This window comes from Erpetoichthys calabaricus, chromosome 2 (assembly GCF_900747795.2).
Source record: "Erpetoichthys calabaricus chromosome 2, fErpCal1.3, whole genome shotgun sequence".
NCBI classification, from domain to species: Eukaryota; Metazoa; Chordata; class Cladistia; order Polypteriformes; family Polypteridae; genus Erpetoichthys; species Erpetoichthys calabaricus.
The window spans coordinates 151,376,557-151,399,056 of record NC_041395.2 but is presented as its reverse complement, the minus strand read 5'-3'; the positions used below and the strand labels follow the sequence as shown (position 1 = coordinate 151,399,056).

The window sequence follows — 22,500 nt, the reverse complement described above, 5'->3', positions numbered from 1 at the left end:
AATAAAAGACATTTGCATACATGTGTATTTGCGCAATTAATTTTCAACCAGTTGTCACAATGGTAACACTGCTCCGTCATGGATCTGCGCAGATGGTGCAGTGGATATGCTACTGTCTAGCAATGGCGAAGTAAAAGGTTCAAATCCCACTTCTTCTCTATTTCGTGTGTTGAGTAGTGAGCTGCTATTATTATCATATAACAAAAAAATACATTTGATATGAGTTTGTAACATCCTGTGTAAATTTATGGTACTTGTAAAAGACAGTCATATCAACATGTCATTTAAATGCTTTTTTTATTCAGTTTTACTCTTGGAATCTTTAATAAAAAAATCGTTCAAATGACATGTTGATGTGAATGTCCATGTGCAAGGAAAAGTAACACCCACCATAGACACTGCAGTGTCTTATTGAGCTGCGTTTGTATGTCCGTTCAGCTACCTTGGTGGGGGATGGAATAGTAGGCTGCCTGCTGCCAGTGCTGATTGACGTATTTGTAAAACAAAGACGCTGCTGACGAGGTGCAAGGGAATTTAAGGTGACCCAAATACATTACAAATATTTTTGTAGGCTTCAGGGATTCTAGTGTTAAGTAACAGCTGGGACGCACCATATATTAAAATATTTCAATCATGTCAGCTGTCCATTTGCTTAAACTGAAAGGATTCAAAATCTTTTCAATCTTTCTTCTTACCTCATTGCTCTCAGTCCTGTACAGAGTCTAGGCACTTATCTCAGGGCTTTTATCTAGAGCTGCCATGTCTTTTTTGGAATACGGAGACCAAAACTTCACAAAGCATTCCAGATGAGGCCACACAAGTGCGTTCTATGGTATAATCTTCTTTGACTTGTACTGCACACATTTGCCTGTATTAAAATGATTCTTTTCTTTTTGGGGGCTACAGGGGTAATTCTATAATACGTTTCCAATACCAGGCATCTATCCCTAATGCTTTTTAGATGAATCCAAATATCCCCCAATTAAGATGCGACTCTTCACTTTAAGAAGATATACACTGAAATTTGCTTTTGCATTAAAGGCAAAATCGTAAAAGGATGGAGGATGGTTAAAAAATACTGTGCATCCACCTGTATTAGTTATTCCCATGTCTTATATTTTGTCAGGTTACTGGTACTGCCATGATATCATAATTAGGTATAACTATGTATAATTTCAGTTTGTTTTATTATTCTGGCATTAAAGCAAACATTTTTATTCTATTAATTTTATTTTGGTTTATTAACCATGACACAAGTTATCTTGTGTATTTTTATAATACTGACATCTTTTCCATTATGTGAAGTTATAAACCAAGCCGATCATGAACACCCTTCCTCACCTTGTACCTTACCCATACTTTAGTGAAACTCCTCCTTCCCCCCTCGCCAAAGCACTGAATTGAATTTCACCACAGCAGTACAGGGCCAACTTTTTCAAGAAGATGCATCAATGTCCCTTAAAACTATGCCTCAAAATCTGAAACATGCATTAGATCTTTTGATATCCTAAATCTTACCTGGACTGGCACATGACACAGGCAGAAATACTGAGAAGGCCACCTCATCAGTTCTGCCCTTCAGTTTGACACTATATTGTTTAAATCTGGATTTCAGAACTAACAGCTTGACTTCACGTCATTTATTTCAACACTGACAATAACATCTGCACTGGCCAGGAGCTTATCTATTCTTATTCAGGGGTGGACTCCCACCAGTGCAGTACAAAGGCAAAACCATTCGGGTTCCTAATCCTTGTCTAACATCTCTTCTGCTCCATAAGGTCCTGGTCTTGTTTGGACACCAACAACTTCAGAGTTAGTGCCCTTGAATAGGGTGCACCTCCTATCTTGCATCAATGTCTTATAGTGATCCACCTGTCTCTCGCCTTCTGGTCTGAAGTCTTCTGTTGTGCCAATTTACGGGTGCACTCTCTCTCTCTCTAAAGCACATCTGGGCTAGATCTGACAGTTATCTATTACAATGCTGACTAGCTTCCTCATTCTCAAGTTCATTGATGCTGCCATTTCCCACATACAGTATGTAGACCTCTTTGAAACAACTGTCCAAAATGTCTATTATCATGTAGGCATTGTATTGTTTTAACCTTATTTTTAAAATTTGGATTTCAACGACTTAACCAATTTTTAATTTAAAAATTAGTTATGACTTTAAAGAAACAACAGTTGTTATTTAATATCTGCTAGCCAGTACAGGGGCAACTGCCATATTTTAATTAACTTTCATATATTAGTAACATTCAATATTAAACACTTGGGCAAATCCATCAAAAAGGTGGATGGGAGCACACGGTACATGCTCTGTATATTAGCACAAATAAATGTAACAAAGTAAATTATTTATGATCACAGCACATTAAACCACAAGCCTGTGTATGTGCAAGTTCATATACTAAGTGCATCAAGCCTGCCACATTGTGAAATGGACAATGTTGTCAAATCACTTAATGTGATGCAACACCATCAACAGCTATTGCTTTACTTCCCTGCCCCACAATCTGAAATTTAAGGATTCCAACCTGGTATGTGTGTGTGTGTGTGTGTGTGTGTTGTTTTTTTTTGTAGGGTCATCACCTAAGCAAGTGTTGGCCCTGCCATACAGATCAGGTGAGCAAAGAGCAAGATTGAACTGATGGGCCTTTCACTGTCCCTATAAAACTCTTGGATGCAATGGAAAGATGAATACACTGGTTCCTAATACCAATAATGAGTCACAAACTAATAAAATTTATTTGTTCTGAATTACTATTCTCCAAAGGACTGCCATAGGAAAATGAACAGTTAAGGATACACTACTACCGTGCACAATTATCAAATTAAGTAAAAGAAAAGCACAAATAGTATGACTATCAAATTATAAAGAATTTATTACATCTTAATAAAAAAGGTAATTATAGAAAATAATAAATAGAAATTAGTTTTGTGCTTAAGTTGTTTTAGAGCCAATGAAAACAACATTTTAAAAGGCAAAACCATTTACCTCATTGCCATGTTTCTGCAGTAACTCTATCTCCTGTTGCGTGAAGGTTGTCATGGAAATAGACTTTACTCTGTGTGGTGGATTGAGGCCTCGTCTGAAAATAACAAAAAAAAAACACATCCTTCAGTTTTTCTAGAAAGAAAGATTTGGAATTTTGGGCATAAAATGATCCAAAGGCTGCAAATGTGGTTCTATGATACATGTTAACCATAAAATCATTATCTACATAAGGAGACGAAACACAGAGATAGAAATATACACGTATATAGAGAAATAATTTACACTATATTTAATTAGGATTTCTGTCTTGAGCCCCCTTATGTCATGGTAGATAATCTGCATAATATTTAATTGGGATTTCGGTCCCCCTTTATGACATGGTAGACTTAGGATATCCCTTTCAATAGCACAGTTTGTACCATTGTACAAAAGACACCAAATTAAACAGGTGCTGAATTAATACATTGACAGGTACGGAGTCAATTAATTAGCATTAATTTAATATGCATATATAATTAACTGTACTTATCTATTTGCAGTGATTGAGGCAAAACCATTTAATATGCTAATTACACTCGTTTTTTCTCAGTGTTCTCTCTCTACAAGGGTCATTCCATATGAAATCAATCACTGGCCCATGCACTTCGACTCAAAAAATTCTGAAAAAAACAACCAGGTGTGACCATGTTAGTCAGGTGATATCCTGAAAGATTTTTTTTGTTAATAGATCAATACTTTCCAAGATTCAGCCAGTTTACTGATGGGAGTGGAGTGTCAATTTTAACCGGCCTAATTTTTTTCTTCACTGGACTTCACAAGTCCATAGCTCAAGAACTAAACCACTGAGCAGACTCGGACTTTGCAAACTGGAACATTAAATGGTATAGTATGTGATGAAATTAAAACATTTGGTCCAGATGGCCCAAAGCAGGCAGAATTGAAACAGCATTTGTACATGATACGTACATTATACCTCAAAGAAAACAACTACATTCTGGCTTTATTGTTAACTACTGCAAAGGGTACTTTTTATTGATAACTTGTTATGGTAGCTCATGAATATTACTCAAATGTACTGTAGATGGTTTAGATAATCAAAGTCTTTAACGTTTAGGAACATTATTCTAAAATTGTGCCAAAATTTCCAGATGCAGTTTTTTGTAGATTGGTGAACCTCTTCCCAGATTGGTGAAACTCTGCCAATCTTTACTTCTGAGACTCTTCTGAGTTTGATACCCAATCATGTTACTGATCTGTTGCCTATTAACCTAATTAGTTACAAAATGTTCCTCCAGCTGTTTCTTTTTGGTGCCACATAATTTTGCAGCCTTTAGTTGCCCCCATCCCAACTTTGAGTTTCAAAATGAATATATTTCATGAAACAGTAAAATGTCTCACTTTCAACATTTGATGTTTTCTGTGTTCTATTGTGAATAAAATATGGGTTTATGAGATTTGCAAATCGTTGCATTCTGTTTTTATTAACATTTTACACAGTGTCTTAACTTTTTTGGAATTAGGGTTGTATCTTTATACACACAAACATTATATATATTATACAGATACACATACATACTCACAGTCACTTAATTGGCATTGGGAATTATACATTTCTTAAATATAAATATTCCTCCACTTATATGTTTTAATCATTTCTGATCATTAATTCCACTGCAGCATTTTTTTTTAACTGTTAAAGTATACATTTAATACAGGTGTGTTTTTTTTCCTTCAGTGTTTCAGCTACACATAATTATTGAGATGTAATTATAAATATGGATTACCATTTTAATAATAGAATACTTGTTTCTTACCAAAATTTATAGTGTACGACACAAAGCAACAAATGATAAACACAGTACAAATCTTTAAAAAAGCTGGAAATGTATCAAATGTCCTCAAGTTCTTTATCAAGAAGACACAAAACTAACATGCTTAACAACTTTATAAGTAAAAGACACATTTTTTCTTTAAGCTAACAAGCCTATTGTTTACCAAGCAGCAATTTCAAATTTTATCTTTTTTCTCCAAAATGTAAACTACTGAACTTAAAACAAGCTCACTGTCCATTTCAGTTTAAAAGAAAAAATAAACAAGTCTAAATTCATTAAAGTATCTTTTCCTGCCATTTGTCTAATTGCACAGGAAGACTTTTCAGATTCCTTTTTCTCAGTTTATTAGTCCACTTTCTTTAAAGTAAAGATTAATATTCCAATTGTTTCTTGTAAAACAAGTCTTGATCTGCTTTGTTTACACAACAAGAAATTTGCTGGGGGTAGGAAAAAATTATTGTAATACCTCATGTAAAGGAGTACTGCAACTAAATTATGTAATGCCTAGAAAAGCAGGGACTGAAAAGATTGTTTTTTGTGATTGGCCCATTGACAGATTGAGCCTTTTTTATAAGTGAAAAACTGGCCGATATAGATTGGCGCCCTATCGATCAGAGCATCTCTATACAGCACAGATGTGGATGTGCTTCAAATGTTTACTATAAAACTGCAAGAAAAATCATTAAACGTCTAAAACAACTCCATGATCACATGTCCAAACTACTCTTCATCCAGCTGACATCTATATATAGAACTAAAGAATAAACTATTATTCCTCCAACTGACACCCATCTTTAGAATGAAAGAATACGAGAGCAATGTCATTCAATCACTGTGACAAAAAAAAGAGCTGCTGTGTGATTAAAAAATGCAAACACGATTAATCGAATTAATAATTTTAATCTAAAATACCTTCATATTAATTGTAATTTATCACATTTTCTTTAAACGTATTGTTTTTCTATAATGCAGATCTCAATTATCAATCTCTAAGACAACATAACAAAAAGAATAAAAATTACACAAATAAATGTTAAACTGAAACATCAAATCATGTTTCAGATTTTGTGCACACAAGTCAACTCTGCAGCTGTTATACAGAGAAAAGAAGTAGTTAGTTAGATTGTAAATATGTATTGGTTAGGCTTTTAAATAGCAAAAAATAGACTGAAAACACATCTAAATATTAATCTGACAGGGTTATTTACACTGTAAAAAGTGTTTCGGTGGTGCTGTTGGTTTGACTTATTTTTTTACTGAATTGACATAAGGTTAATTCTTTAGTATTGCACCTTAAATTTTCAATATAGAACAAGTACAGGTAGTTCCCAGGTTACGGACATCCAACCTACGACTTACGAACGAGGACGCAGCTGTGACGCATTCGCCTCAATAACTGCCGCTTCGTCATCTTCGGGGTGGGGATGCTGCAAGCGGTGGCTGGAGGGGGGCAGTTTCGCTGCTCGCGCAGTGTAGTGCCCCTCGGGTGGCTCCCGGAGGCAAGTGGTGACCTGTGGTCCATAGTCACCGGGGCCACAGCTATCGCTCGTGTGCAGGACAATGGTTCACTGCCCGTCCACTACATCGCCGCAGCTACTGCTCCTGACTGGACGCAGGCTGGATGGAGCAGAGGGGGGCGTTTCACTGCCCGCCCAGCACATACAGCTGGTAATGTTGCAAGTGGTGACCCGGTTGTGGCTGAACGGGGCGGCGGGGGGTAGCATTATAGTGTGCCTCGGATGGCTGCCTGTTGAATTGGGGTTGGGCGATTCACTACCCGCCTTTGGCCGCACCGTGTTTGTTCTTGGTGGGCGGACACTGCAGAGAGCATACTGTAGTGGAGGTGACTGTGAGGTGGGCTGGTGATGAACCGCCCCTCGCCACCCCCAATCATTCTCAATAGCAAGCCTGCTTGTACTGTTACAAACACAGCAGGAAGTTGTCTCTTGTCAGTACATCAGATGTGTTGACGGGTGCCTTCCTGCTGTGGTAACGTGTACAGTGCTGTGCAGAAGAGCTCATCTTAACCTTTTGTCTTCACTTTTCTTCAAGAATGTCTCTGAAACACAAATCTGATGCAAGTGTTGGTGATACAGTAAAGAAGAGAAAAACCATCACCATTGAAAATAAAGTACAAATAATAAAAAGGTCAGAGAGAGGTGAAACTCCATCCTTCAATTGCAGAGCACTTGGTTACAGTCGGTCAACAATAGCATTTATTAAAATAATGTACCTGTTCCGACTTACATACAAATTCAACTTAAGTACAAACCTACAGTCCCTATCTCGTACGTAGCCCAGGGACTGCCTGTATTTGAATTTGTCCAGTCTAAAGAGAAATTACTCATTGACTCAAAGAATTTACGTTGATTATATTGTGCACATGCGCACAAAGCGTAGGCTGAGGAGAAAGAACGGTGGAGTTTTCCTGTGGTGTTTGTCGCCATTTTCTTGAACCTTTTTCAATTAAGTCCAGTTTGATTCTACTTTTCAGGTAACTTAGTAATATAAAGTCATCAAATCATAACATTTTATGTTAAATTACGGTATATACTGTATGTCTACATTTTTAACTGAATTAAATAGTAGCACATTTAACCCATAACGATATGTTTGCAGCGCTCACGGCGCCATAGAACGTGTGGATGTATTTTCCAAAGTATGCCTCGTATTTTTTCACCAGCAACAAATTAGAAAATTATGTTATTACGAACATTTATTTTCCCAAAACGAATCGGGTTTTATACCAACCTGAACGAGGTAAAGTGTGTATATTTTTTACATGTGCATTTTAAGTACGGCATTTGTAAACATAGTGCGAAAATTTTTTTATATTTTTTCAAGATTTCTTTGTATGTTCGTTACAGCTGCATTTCTATCTTGTTGTTTGCTATGTAGGTATTTATGAGTTTAGAGTAGTAACTGATAAGAACCGATGGATAACAGCAGAGTTATTTTTAAAACGAGCCCTGTTGTTAATGGCGCGTGACGATGAACAGCCGAGTGAAGCCCTGCAGAGGGCTGCTTTTTGATTCCATCAGACTCTGAACGTTGTGTGCAGGTAACTGTAGACAGAAAAAGGAAGGCGGTGTGGTGGTGCAAACAGCTGCAGCAGTTGTAAAACAACACCTGCCACATCACCTGAAACAGCTTCTTACATAAGCAAAATTAGATAAAAAATGCAGAAGGTGCCACATATGTCCATTATCACAGTTGACCAGGTGACACATTGCTATGATCACAAAAATGTAACTGTGGTCTGAGATTGTTGTGATGAGTAGCTCAATATGACTGTAATTTAATATTTAGATTTTGGTGAAAATATTAACAGTTTTTAAAAGATTTGTAATGTTCAGGGAAGAGGTATTCAATAATTTTGCACAGTTATCGTGATTTTTGGCTTGATTAATCTGAAGTTACTGAACTAGTAGTCTAATTAGTGAAGATATGCAACCTGCTTTCTGAACAAAATGTATCAATTGATAAAATTATATAAAGTAGAGTTTTATGTGCAGTAATTCAACCTGTTTTTAATTAGTGTAGATTGTGAGTTAGGTCGGGTATACGGTACAAGTTAATGTGCCAATGGTAAGCTCATTTATACCATGCCATTGAATGATCAATTTGTACTGTGTAGCATTAATTAGTCAAGTTATTAATCTTTGTGCATATAAGTGTTTTTAGAAAATGCCTGGACTGCTGTTGAATGTGAAGCAGTATTGGTGAGTGGAGGTTACTGCTGCCTTTGCCAAGGCCTTGAGTTAAAGATTAAATGAGTGTGGACCATTTTATAGTGTGTGGTTGTGATAATATATCACATTAATCAAGAAACCAATATACATTGCAGGTAGACATTAGCTAATGTTCTGCACATATTGTGGGAAAATGTTTTTGATTAAATATATAAATATTTTATCTTATAAACATGTATACCCCCAGATCTGTGCTGAGTTTTGACGTATCACTACAGTTCCACTGCAAGGAAAGATTCTGGCACAGCTGCACCAACAGGCTTACAGGCTGAATGCAATCATAATGTATACCTCTCCCCATTTCTGACTGAAGACCGGTGACATAATGAAGGCTTTAAATCAGGCAGGAACAATTATCTTCACATATACATAATGCTATGATTTCACCAGGACTAAGGCTAATAACAATGCTTGGGCTGTGTACAAAATCTAAAACACTTTGTATAATTGAGGTAGGGTTTTAAAGTTGCTATTCTGTGGTTAACATGAGGTTTTTGCAGCCTTTGAGCTTAATTTGGCATCTAGGAGTTTAAAAATATAAAGAAAATTAAATTTTATACTCTGAATAAAAGACAAGTTACAGTAGAGTGGCCATGCTGCTCGTACAAAGTTTAGAAGTTAACATTGTATTTGTGTAGTTTACCATTAATGTATTAGACAACTACAGATTTCTGTTTCCAGGAGAATTTGCAGCCATGGATTAAATGTATGTGCTTGATTTCACAACGCACAGGACATTTTTTCACTGTTTTCTCTTTCTGAATTTAATTTCTAATTTTTATAAAGTTATACTACTACTTTGGATGTTTTCAAAAGGCTATATCTATGTTAATTGTATCTCGTATTGTACAGACAGTGGAAATTAACATGCGGAGAGAACTGCTGTTGAAATCACTCATTATCTTTCTTGGAGAAGAGGTTGGAGCCCTCACCAAAGAATTTTTGGTATGAATACAAAATTTGCATTTTTTATAACACAAAGATTAACTAAGGAAGCATCTTAATTTGTGAAATAGGGTGTTTCTCAGCTAGATTTGCACAAAAAACTGCAGATGCCATAGAACAGTCGAACATCCGTGAGTGAATATATTCCAGAGGAGAATGTCCCAAATCTTATTTGTCTTTGCTGTTCAAAGAAAACCTTTATTTGCATCTTTAGACATTGCTCATTTTGTGTTTTCAAAACAACTAAAAACATATCTGTCCCCCACAGGCCATGCCACAGTTGGAAAGCATCCATGCAGAACTTGAGAAAATACCTATGGGAATATTGGTGATTCATAAGGATGAGGGCACTCTCTAGTCTCCAATGGACACTGGGATAGTTATAGACGGCATGCAAGTGCTGAACAGGTTAACCTCCATTGCATCTGCTTCTGTCCTACTATTTGGTCTGGTACTGGAACGTACCTTTTGAAGTGATGCAGAAGATTGTCTTGGAACTTGATGCAGAGAAGATGTCAAGCAAAGTGCATGCACTGAGCATTAGGCTGCTGAACCCATAAACCTGGAAGGTGTCAGGCTGTTTAGTTGTTTCTTGTTTTCCTATCTCTTCTGTATTTCAAGATGTTTGTCCTATATTTTCATGTTGGTTAACTAAAAATTCTGATTCTTCATTTTAGAAGATTTTGCACTGTGATGTTCGCAATACAGCAATACTTATTAATAGGGGTGGGCGGTATGACCAAAATTCTATATCACAATTTTTTCTAAATTATCCCGGTTTCACAGTATTGGACGGTATTTTTTTCCCCATGCATGAGTGGATGTTAACCACATTTTCCACTGTAATTACTGCAGTAGACTGGCTAGGAATAACCTATTCCACTGTTATGAGAATTGTACATTGTACAAAAAAACATTTTAATGTGCACACAAGTATTAATCCAGGTTTGCATGGCCCCATAAAGTGATAGTTTTCAAGGCGGTGGCACTAAAGAGAAGGAATCACATTGCATGACAGTTGCAGTCAAAATATAGAACCTTTTTATTGAACAAATTTTGCAAAAACTTAAACTATGATTTTGACAACATATTTTCAACCATCCAAAGAGGCATTTAGACTTAGTAAAATATTCAGAGGTGCTTGACAAAAGTTGTATTGCACTGAACATGTCTTAGAAAAGGAATAAATAGTAAATATTTTTTGTGAACCAACTACACTGTTAATGTTAACTGATGGTTAATGTTAACCATCTCTGTCCACTGACACATTAAAGTAACTTTACCATCAATAAACTGCATAATATTTAAACTAATAAATAATAACAATAAAATAAATAATAGCATTATTACTGATAGTTGCACTATTACTTCAAGCTCAGGTGCATTACACAGTATTCACCAAATTAGAATAAAATAAAATAAAACAAGTACAACTTGGTGATGACATCCTTACCAACTGTACCATCATTTAGGCAAACTGCATTAATATGAACCTTGCTTCAAGCTAAGTTATACAGTAATCCCTCGCTATATCGCGCTTCGCCTTTCGCGGTTTCACTCTATCGCGGATTTTATATGTAAGCATGTTTAAATATATATCGCGGATTTTTTGCTGGTTCGTGGATTTCTGCGGACAATGGGGTCTTTTAATTTCTGGTACAATGCTTCCTCAGTTGGTTTGCCCAGGTTGATTTCATACAAGGGACGCTATTGGCAGATGGCTGAGAAGCTACCCAGCTTACTTTTCTCTCTCTCTTTCGCTGACATTCTCTGATCCTGACGTAGGGGGATTGAGCAGGGGGGCTGTTCGCACACCTAGACGATACGGACGCTCATCTAAAAATGCTGAAAGATTATCTTCACGTTGCTCCCTTCTGTGCAGCTGCTTTATGAAGCGACATGCAGCAGGGTGCTTCGCATACTTAAAAGCACGCATGGCACGTATTGATTTTTGCTTGTTTGTTTTTCTCTGTCTCTGTCTCTCTCTCTCTTCGTCTGCTCCTGACGGAGGGGGTGTGAGCTGCCGCCTTCAACTGCTTTGTGCCGCGGTGCTTCGCATACTTAAAAGCCAAACAGCCCTATTGATTTGTTTGCTTTCTTCTCTCTATCTGTCTGACATTATCTGCTCCTGAGGCGCACTCCTTTGAAGAGGAAGATATGTTTGCATTCTTTTAATTGTGAGACGGAACTGTCATTTCTGTCTTGTCATGGAGCACAGTTTAAACTTTTGAAAAAGAGACAAATGTTTGTTTGCAGTGTTTGAATAAAGTTCCTGTCTCTCTACAACTTCCCATGTTTCTGTGCAAATCTGTAACCCAAGCATGACAATATAAAAATAACCATATAAACATATGGTTTCTACTTCGCAGATTTTCACCTTTCGCGGGGGGTTCTGGAACGCAACCCCCGCGATGGAGGAGGGATTACTGTATACATAAATAATAAAACTGCAACTTGCATTTACTGTATAATGCTATTTGTGGTATAGCTCTACGGAAGTGCATTACGGCCACGGTGAAGAAGAAAAAATAAGGACACAGGGAAGAAAAAAAACAAACTACCAGTATATGTCGAGAATAAATTCGACATGCTGACTTTATTCTCGACATTTCCACTTAAAGTTTGACGCTTATGTCGAGATTAAAGTCGACATTTCCACTTTACTCTCATAGTTTATTTTATAATTAAAGTAGAATGTCGTAAACTAAACTTCATCCTAAAATCAATGTTTAATTTATTAGATTTTCTCAAACCCTGTCATATGTTAATGCAGCACATTAAATGCTTTGTGTTAAGTGTTCCCCGACCCAGTTGTTAATCACTACGCTTCTTAAACTGACTTCCACCGCACTAAGAGGAGGCAGCAATCAACGCACAGACTCCATTCACTTCATGATATTCCTGCTCTCTAAAAATTTAGAATGCTAAGAAATACTTGATATCATTTTCATGATGAAATGCATTAAAGCAGGTATTAAACAAGCACGGTAGTGAGGCAGTAGTGCTGCTCCCTCGCAGTAAGGGGTCCCCAGGTGTACATTCAGTGTAGAGAACTTTACGGCAGGTGTGACAAGGCTCCAAAAAACTGGATGTATGAATTGGTATCGCAAAGGTTTATCTTAAATATTGTGTAAATGTTGGGTTTGTGATCTGGTGGTCGGAGACACGAACATAGAATTCAAAGGATGTTCTTCTGAGCGGGCTTTCTTTATTGCACGCGTGCTGTCTGCCTGACGTACCAAAACCCCAGTTCCTATCCTTCCTTTTTCTTTCTCCATATAACCAATCACCACACGATAAATATCTTTGTGAAATTAAAACTAGTTATAAACTTAGCCGACGGAGTGTTCAGAACTTTAAAAATATCTTTGTTATACATGTTTAATTATGCCATCTATTCAGGGTTGTGCCCATCCCAGCAAACATTGTGTGCAAGGCAGGAGAAAATCCAGAACTAGTCACCAGCACATCGCAGGGTGAATACGAGCAAAACATACACTAGCAGGGTCAATATAGCATAACAAAACCCCACATCCTACATGACTTTGAAAGGAAACTGAAGCACAAGTAAACCCACCACAAAAACATGCAAATTCAAGGCACGGTACACCCGAGACACCCTAGCTGCGAGGTAGCAGTGCTACCTCCACGCCGCTGTGCCCCCACATGATCAATACATGCTTTAATGCATTTCATCATTAAAATGGATATCAAGTATTTATCTTAGCATTCAAATGTTCTGAGAGCAGGAATATCATGAAGTGAATGTATTCTGTGCGGCAATCACTGCGGGTGCCTCCTCAGTACAAGAGGAAGTCAGTTTAAGAAGCACGTACCGATTTAACATGGCTCGGGGAACATTTAACACAACGCATTTAATGTGCTATATAACTTATGACAGGGTTTGAGAAAATCTAGTAAATTAAATATTCATTTACGATGAAGTTTAGTTTACAATGTTCTACTTTAATGACAAATTACGAGAATAAAGTCAACATGTCGACTTTATTCTTATCATAAGTGTCGAGATTAAAGTGGAAATGTTGAGAATAAAGTCAACATGTCGTCACACTATTACACAGTACCCAGGTAATTACACAGTTTTTTTATCTTCACATATACATAATGCTATGATTTCACCAGGACTAAGGCTAATAACAATGCTTGGGCTGTGTACAAAATCTAAAACACTTTGTATAATTGAGGTGTTTGAAAACAAATAAAACAAGTACAACTTGGCTTGCAGTATTATCCAGTAGTATAGAAACATTATTTACACATTTGAACATAATAGTCCACATCTGACCTTTTAAAACCAAAGTATCTCCAAGGCAACGGACGTGACTCCTTTTTTTCGGCAAAAGTTATTCTGTGTCATCATGTTCAACTTTATCGTCAGCTACAGCTTCAGTTTCGGAATGTTCTCTGTCCATTTTCAGAGCACAATACCTACACTACCTATTTAGCGGTGTAGCAGTGAAAAATTTAAACTGGCAATACTGAATTTGGGACTTTCATTAGTTGTCAGTTATAATCATCAACATTAAAAGAAATACACATTTGAAATACATCAGTCTGTGTGTAATGAATGAATCTAATATACAAGTTTCACTTTTTGAACGGAATTACTGAAATAAATCAACTTTGTCATGATATTCTAATTTTATGACCAGCACCTGTGTAACTGGTTTGATTAAAATTGCTCTTCTGTTAATTCTCTGCATTTTGAAGAGCAGTGTATATATGAAATAATGTGTATGAAAATACAGGACAAATCTTGTACCTTACTGATTCAATATAGTACAATGTGTTAACACTTTAAAACCAGACTAGCCCATATTACATGGGACGAGTGGCGACTCTACTGGTATCAATGGATGAAGACACCATCAAGAAACAATACGAGAAACAATCAAGAGCTATTAACAGACTTGGATTCATTTGACACTGTTTCATTAAGTTTGAAGAATGGTCAAATTAACTGGTATAAATTAACGCACATTGTGTTTGTGAATTTTTACAACGTTAATTGCACATGTAAACTGCTAATTAATTAGCAGTTCAAAAAAAAATCAATCCTTATGTTAGATCATCTGGATATTTCAGTCAATTTTTGAAGGTTCACTATTTTGTTTGGACACATATATGAAAAGTTCTTCTCATGTTGTTCACAACACAACAAAATAATCTCTGGCTCAGAGGCAAAGAATCTGCACTGATATTTGAAATGTTGCTTGTTCAAATCCTGTTACTGCCAGAAGAAATCCTACACCATTGGGCCCTTGAGCAAGGCATTTAACCTAAAAATTGGTCCAGGGGTGCTGTACAACAACTGACCCTGTGCTCTGACCCCTAAAAATAGTATCATATGAAATGATCATTTCCCCTTGGGGATTAATAAAGTAAAAAACACATTGACTGAATTTAAACAAATCATCTTTGGTCTGCTATAAAATTAAGTGTTAGTAAAAGGTATTACACAATTGTCAGCTAAAGAATTCAGAAAATAAGATCAAATCAACCTTGGAGTGGCTCAGGAAAAAAAAGTTGATAGTCTTACATAGCCCAGTCAATATTTGTCTTTGAGTAGGAAAACTGGCTGAAAAATTTGAGTGACACAAATTTATTTCCACTCATTGGAATAGGACTAACAGCATTTTATCAATTTTCCTAATTTAGGAAACTACTCCTAACTTAACCAGGATTTAGGATAGTTTGTGAGCTGTCCTAACTCATAAGGAGCTTCTAGAAGATGGTGCTTAAGCACAGTTCGGCATGCATAATCTAGGAAAGTTGGAATGTTCTGGACAACAGTGAACTCATAAAAAAGATACTGATTTTACAGTGATGGAATAACATTCACACAAATACATTACATGATCGCTCCATCTGCGCAAAGAAACCATTTCCTGTCAGTCGAAATTAAAGTTTTATTAGCATTACATTTTGGTCCGCATCAAAAATGCAACTTTGCAATAGCAATGATTTAGGTATGTCACAACAAAACATTTGTCGAATTTTGCTCTAAACAATCCCTTACTAATAAGGGATTAAAAGTAATACTAAGAAATATAAATTTCCCCTCCACTTTACATGAGGTAATGTGAAAGCAAGCTGCATTCATGCAAACTGATGTTTTTTATTGGATATCTTGGTGATGATTGACAGCACACGCATAAATAAAACTGCCCCAAGTACATATATGAATTGTAACCCATGTTACAGTATGAACATACAGATGGTCATGGGGTGCAAACTACATATTTCTTGATGCTGTTGCAAAGCAGCAACATTCATGTGAAGCTTAGTGCAATATTCTACCTTATAATGTTCTCCTTCTTCATCCTCTAATACTAATTTGATATTATTATGATTATTATTATTATTATTATTATTATTATTATAGGCTGAAACTTTAGCATTGGTTTCAGAAAACTAAAAAATTACATCATGATTTCAAGGAAATTACAAAACACCTTCACGAGTTCCATTCTGTAAAATTTTGAATTGAATAGTTACTACAAAAGACTCGATCAGTGATCGATAAAGTGGCCAATAGCAAAACTTTTTTCAGCATCTATTTTTCTACTATGGTAATTTAGATATAGTGCTCCTTGATGCAATGTATTATGATAGTTGTGCTAGAACACATCTTTTTCTCCTGCAAACTTCCAGTAAACAGAGGGCACAAAGCAGACTTGCAGAGAGCACGGAGATTAGAATAATTCCATTAACAATGAAGAAAGTGGAGTAATAAACTGAGAAAATGTTGCAATGTTGCAAATTTCAATCAAAGTTACTTAAATGAATTTAGACCATTTAATATTGTCCTTTAATTAAAATGTGCACTGTTCGTCTTGACTTTGGATGGTCAGTGAACTTATGTTAAGTGTGCAGCAGCTCACATTTTTCATTAGAAAAAGAAAAAATAAAGAAATCAAAATCGCTGCTTAGTAGTGATGAGCGAAATTCCTGGTGTTCGCTTTGCCTAGAGTTCAGAGAAATCACGGAAGTGTTTGCGCGAATATCACTGAACCAGTGAAAATTCTTTAAAGTCAATGGGAAGGGGCTAACTGAACTAGATTTGATAGGATTATAACGATGCAATCATCTTTAAAGTGTGCAGGAGGGCTAGGGAAATGCCTGACAACTATACTGGATTGATTATTGTGGCCAAAAAGGTGATCAGAGAGACGTCCTATCATATACTTCGTCAAAACAAAGCGGAATGCCGAAATCGTAGTCAGAAAAAATACAAAGGTCTTTTAAAGGCAGAAAATTCAAAGTGCCATGTCATGACTGAACCCAGGGGTTCATTCTGTTTTTTGAAGTTGCACTGAAGTCTCTCCAAACTGTCTGTGCTGATGCTTTGCACTTTTAATTCAATCAAAAAGATAGAAATGTCTTGTAAATAGTAATAAATCTTTCGTTATTATTATTATTATTACATAGTCTCCTGTGTTTGGGGGTTTGTTTTCACTGTCGCTGCACGGCTAATTATTATGCATGCGCCTCCTTCTCTTATATTGACGTGCAACTTAACACTAGAATTACCAGAGTCTATGAAAAAACTCATAGATCCGGCCCACCTTAAATCGCTTCTTAAATCCGTTCACACCTCTCCGCCAGCGTCTTTTGTCCTCTAAATGTGCTGATAAAAGACAAGCTGCCAGCAGCCGGCTATTCCATCCCCCCTCCGACTTAGAACGTGAACGCACTTTTCCCAGCTCATGCCTTGATTGATTGTCTGGGAGTGAACTGGAGTTTTAGAGTTGAAATAATACGATCGTTATTTGGAACACACGCATTCCATGTGTGTACCGTTTCTACAGTAATCTGTGTAAACACATTGTTAAAACAGAAACTTTTTCATATTTTAGTAATAAATGTTACAAAATGTAGGCATAAACTATAGAATGTGTAAAGCCCGAGTTCCTAAGATCAAATAAACACTTCCACAAAAGCTTCACACACCATACAACAGCTTCCGTGGCGTAGCGCGCTAAGATTTGCCTCTCAGAGCGAGTAGCTTTTCTCTGCCTCACAAACATGAGTTCAATTCCCCGCTGGGGATAAAGTGTTACTTCTTTTTTTTCTTTTTAACCTCAAATGGACATAAAATTTGTAAATTGATATGCACTGTCAGTTAATGAGATCGTTATATTTTCATGTGGGATGCTCCTTTTAAAATATTTTTTTTAACAATTGAGACTGCAATTAACATGAACAACTGTCCTTATAACTTATTTTTTTCAAGATCCATAACACACAGACAGACAGAGCACTGCGTAATACAGAGACAGACAGGCAGAGATTTACAAATAAACAGGGAAGGCACATGTACTGAAAGAAAAAAAAAATCAACATGTGCGTTGTTCCTGCAGCACTGAATAAGCTCACGTGCTCAACATCACCCCTCCCCCCGATCTGGCTCTCTAAGTAACAGCACAAGTACAGACGCAAACCAAGCGTAATCAAGAATCCTGGTTCGATCCCCACTCACTCCTATATTTGCCGTTTTCAGTAGTAAGCTGCTCTTTTTGTTAATATTATACAGTACACACATGCACTTGATTTGTGTCTGTACTTGCGCTGTTACTTAGAGAGCCAGATCGGGGTGGGGGGGGTGATGTTAGAGCGCGTGAGCTTATTCAGTGCTGCAGGAACAACACACATGTTGATTTATATATATATATATATATATATATATATATATATATATATATATATATATATATATATATATATATATATATATACACACAGTATATATATCAGGACTGGGCAAGTTAACATGTTATTGTTGCGTTAACACATTAATTAATTAACGCTGACAATTATTTTATCGTGCATTAACGCAGTTTTTGTTATTATTTTGTAAGCCTCAGTCTCGCTAGCAATCGATAGAGATCAGTGATCTTCTTGTTATAGTGCTTTTCGATACGCTTTTGCTAAAAGGAATGTTAGCTTTGTTGATTTGACCTCGATTTCCTGCGCATGCATGAGTAGTGAAGAGCAAACAGCTTCAAAAATGGCATGTGGAGAGATACCAAAGTGAATGCAAAATAATCCATGGATGACCTTTTCGTATTATTGCTGAATTAGACTTTGATTTGTCGGACTCCGATTTTGATGCAAGTGATCTAGAGATGTAGATCGAAAACGAAAATGAGGTACCGACATCAGCTGATCGTGGTGCTGAACATGTTCGTGTAGCTGATGCACCTATGGCAACATTGTTCTGGGAGGATAGACACGATGACAAGAGTAACAAACCATATTGCGTCTCACTGCAACTGCCACACCCCGGCACCTGTCTCACAAAGGCAGCCAGTCCACCGTGCATTCCTGCTGCCCGTTGAGCCACCCCTCGTGCTGCCGCATACTTCAAACATGTGCAGACAGCAGGCACAACAGGCAGGAACAGACATTTTATGTTGATCTATGTGTGAAACCACTGCTTTGTGCACTTTTCAAAAAAAAACTGTGTTTCTTCAAAAAAATATTAGCCCTCAAAGAGTTGCTACTGAACATAGATTGTTTATGCAGCTCCCTGATAAAAGAAAATGTTTCTGCTGGTATCTGTTCAGATGAAAAAGAAAACAGATTTAGAAATGTTAACTTGCTGTTGCTCAGAACGTGCCTGTTAAATTGTTATGATCGTGGCTCTGGACTTTGAGGGTAACTTGTTTTTCTATAACAAACTAGATAAAACGTGCCCTGGCAGTGGCAAATAGGTTTGGTTTTATATTTAATTTGATTACATTAATGTTTAACTTGAGATTTACAAGAAATATTTTAACTGCTACTATGTAAAGGGAATACTGCTGTTAAGAAGCACCTTATTTGTTTAAAGTGTCTGCAAACCAAATATACGTAATACACTACTTTTAAGTTCATTATTGAATTTTTTTAGCATAACAATGAGATTGTCTGCAATTAATCACAATTAAAAATGTTAATCATTGCCCAGCACTTATATATAGTTTTTGTAAATATTTTATTACATCTTTTCATGGGACAACACTGAAGATATGACACTTTGATACAATGTAAAGTAGTCAGTGTACAGCTTGTATAACAGTGCAAATTTGCTGTCCCCTCAAAATAACTCAACACACAACCATTAATGTCTAAACTGCTGGCAACAAAAGTGAGTACACCCCTAAGTAAAAAATGTCCAAATTGTGCCCAAAGTGTCAATATTTTGTGGGGCCACCATTATTTTCCAGCACTGCCTTAACTCTCTTGGGCATGGAGTTCACTAGAACTTCACAGGTTGCCACTGGAATCCTCTTCCACTCCTCCATGATGACATCACGGAGCTGGCGGATGTTAGAGACCTTGCGCTCCTCCGCCTTCTGTTTGAGGATGTCCCACAGATGCTCAATAGGGTTTAGGTCTGGAGACATGCTTGGCCAGTACAGCACCTTTACCCTTGGTTTCTTTAGCAAGGCGGTGGTCGTCTTGGAGGTGTGTTTGGGGTCGTTATGTTGGAATACTGCCCTGCGGCCCAGTTTCCGAAGGGAAGGGATCATGCTCTGCTTTAGTATGTCACAGTACAAGTTGGCATTCATGGTTCCCTCAATGAACTGTAGCTCCCCAGTGCCGGCATCGATCATGCAGCCCCAAACCATGACACTCCCACCACCATGCTTGACTGTAGGCAAGAAACACTTGTCTTTGTACTCCTCACCTGGTTGCCGCTACACACACTTGACACACATCTTGGTCTCATCAGACCACAGGACATGGTTTCAGTAATCCATGTCCTTAGTCTGCTTGTCTTCAGCAAACTGTTTGCGGGCTTTCTTGTGCATCGTTTTTAGAAGAGGCTTCCTTCTGGGACAACAGCCATGCAGACCAATTTGATGCAGTGTGTGGCGTATGATCTGAGCACTGACAGGCTGACCCCCCACCCCTTCAACCTCTGCAGCAATGGTGGCAGACCTCATACATCTATTTTCAAAAGACAACCTCTGGATATGACGCTGAGCATGTGCACTCAACTTCTTTGGTCGACCATGGCAAGGCCTGTTTTGAGTGGAACCTGTCCTTTTAAACCGCTGTATGGGCTTGGCCACCGTGCTGCAGCTCAGTTTCAGGGTGTTGGCAATCTTCTTATAGCCTAGGCCATCTTTATATAGAGCAACAATTCTATTTTTCAGATCCTCAGAGAGTTCTTTGCCATGAGGTGCCATGTTAGACTCACAGTGACCAGTATGAGACAGCGAGAACACCAAATTTAACACACCTGCTCCCCATTTACACCTGAGACCTTGTAACACTAACATGTATATATACGCACACATATGTTTAGATAGATAGATAGACAGACAGACAGACGGACAGACGGACAGATATGGATTTCATCAATTATCTTTATTATGAAACTATTAATGAGGTCATTAACTGAAATGTTTCTGCACATGGGCCAACATTCGAAATACAAGGGAGACACCAGGTCTTCAATGCTCTCATGCTGAGGGAATTCTTGCTTCCTGGGTAGATCAGCATAGCAGGCTCCTCTCACAGAAAAATGCACGTATGAAATATGTGTTTAAAAAAAGAAAAACTATACTACCTTTTAATTGATTTAAATGTTTTCCACCTATTGTAGAGCCATTTTTCATGATTAAATTGGTATTTTATAATAAGTGCAGCCTCTGCATAAGGGGGTTGCAGCAAAGTGATTAATGTTGCAAGACTTGAAGGCAGAGAACATGGGAGCCATTCCACTTCCACATATGCAGAAGGTGGAGGTGGGGGTGGGGGTGGGATTGGGGGTGCTATGTCTGCAGGTGTTGCATCACAAAGCCAAACAGCCAAAGCAAGGTAAAACTTCAAAAAATTCTTCAGAGGCAAGTCAGATGAATAGCAAAAAAAAAAAAACCATTCCTGATATTGAATTTGTGATTATAAACCCTAGAATGTAGTGAACTGTTGGATAAACAACTCAGATAAGTATAGCTCTGTATGTGTATGACATGCATAAAGTCCCTAGTCACACAAGCTAGGATGTTAACAATTGTTCCATTGTTAACCATTGTTCTAATAAACTGAATAATCATAATTATACAACTAATTTAAATTTGTGGGGCAAAATTGAATTGCCTTTTGAAACATACTGTCAATTTAAGTAGATTTATGAGGACAGTATTTAAGCCACACTTCAGATGATTTTACATCCAAAAGTGGAAAAGAAGCCTTTGCCAAAAGAAATACAGAAACAGCATATTTTCAATGCAGTACAAAATACAAACATGTATGCCAAAAGGGGTTGACTGTCAATTATAAAAGTTTATCAAAATTTACAGTTCCCTAGCCCCATGTAATACAAGAGGAAGTGGCATTAAATTATATGTCTTAACCTCATTCTGCAAAAAGAGAGAAGTTGCTGCAAGAAGCAAAAATAGATCAATAATGACTTTGTGTAACATGTTAGTCTAATTACCAGAGGTTTTACTATTGTATCAACTGTGCACAGGAGGCAGAAGGGAGATTCCCGGCATGAGGTGTATACTTCCCTGCTTTCCTTTGATTATGTCATTTTCTGCGTTGAGGCATTCCAAATTTCACCTTACGTATAAACCTTCTTTCAAGTGCAATCCTCCATGTACTCTCTGAATAACGGATTATACAGCCATGCACTGGAAAAAGTACAGTTCAACCAGAGAGTGGATCTGTAGAACAGCTCATACAGTGGAACCTCGGTTTCCGAGCATAATTCATTATGGAAACGTGCTTGTAGTCCAAAGCACTCATATATCAAAATTAATTTCCCCATAAGAAATAATGGAAACTCAGATGATTTGTTCCACAACTCAAAACTATTCATATAAAAATGATTAATACAAAACATAAAGTAAAAATACATAAAACAAATTAACCTGCACTTTACCTTTGAAAAGAATCATGGCTGGTGTGAGTGAGTTTCTAAACTCTTGTGGGATTCCATCCAACGGGACGACAC

The 22,500-nt window shown here is 37.1% G+C and overlaps 1 protein-coding gene across 9 annotated transcripts in view; it reads right to left on the bottom strand.

Moving 5' to 3' along the window:
- Positions 1-22,500, bottom strand: part of agfg1a (ArfGAP with FG repeats 1a) — a 153,564-nt gene that overhangs the window by 75,314 nt on the left and 55,750 nt on the right. For all 9 annotated transcript variants that reach the window (XM_051923025.1, XM_051923020.1, XM_051923026.1 and 6 more), the window contains exon 2: positions 2,999-3,092. In XM_051923025.1, the coding sequence (XP_051778985.1) occupies positions 2,999-3,092 (94 nt within the window). The remainder of the gene's footprint in view (positions 1-2,998; positions 3,093-22,500) is intronic.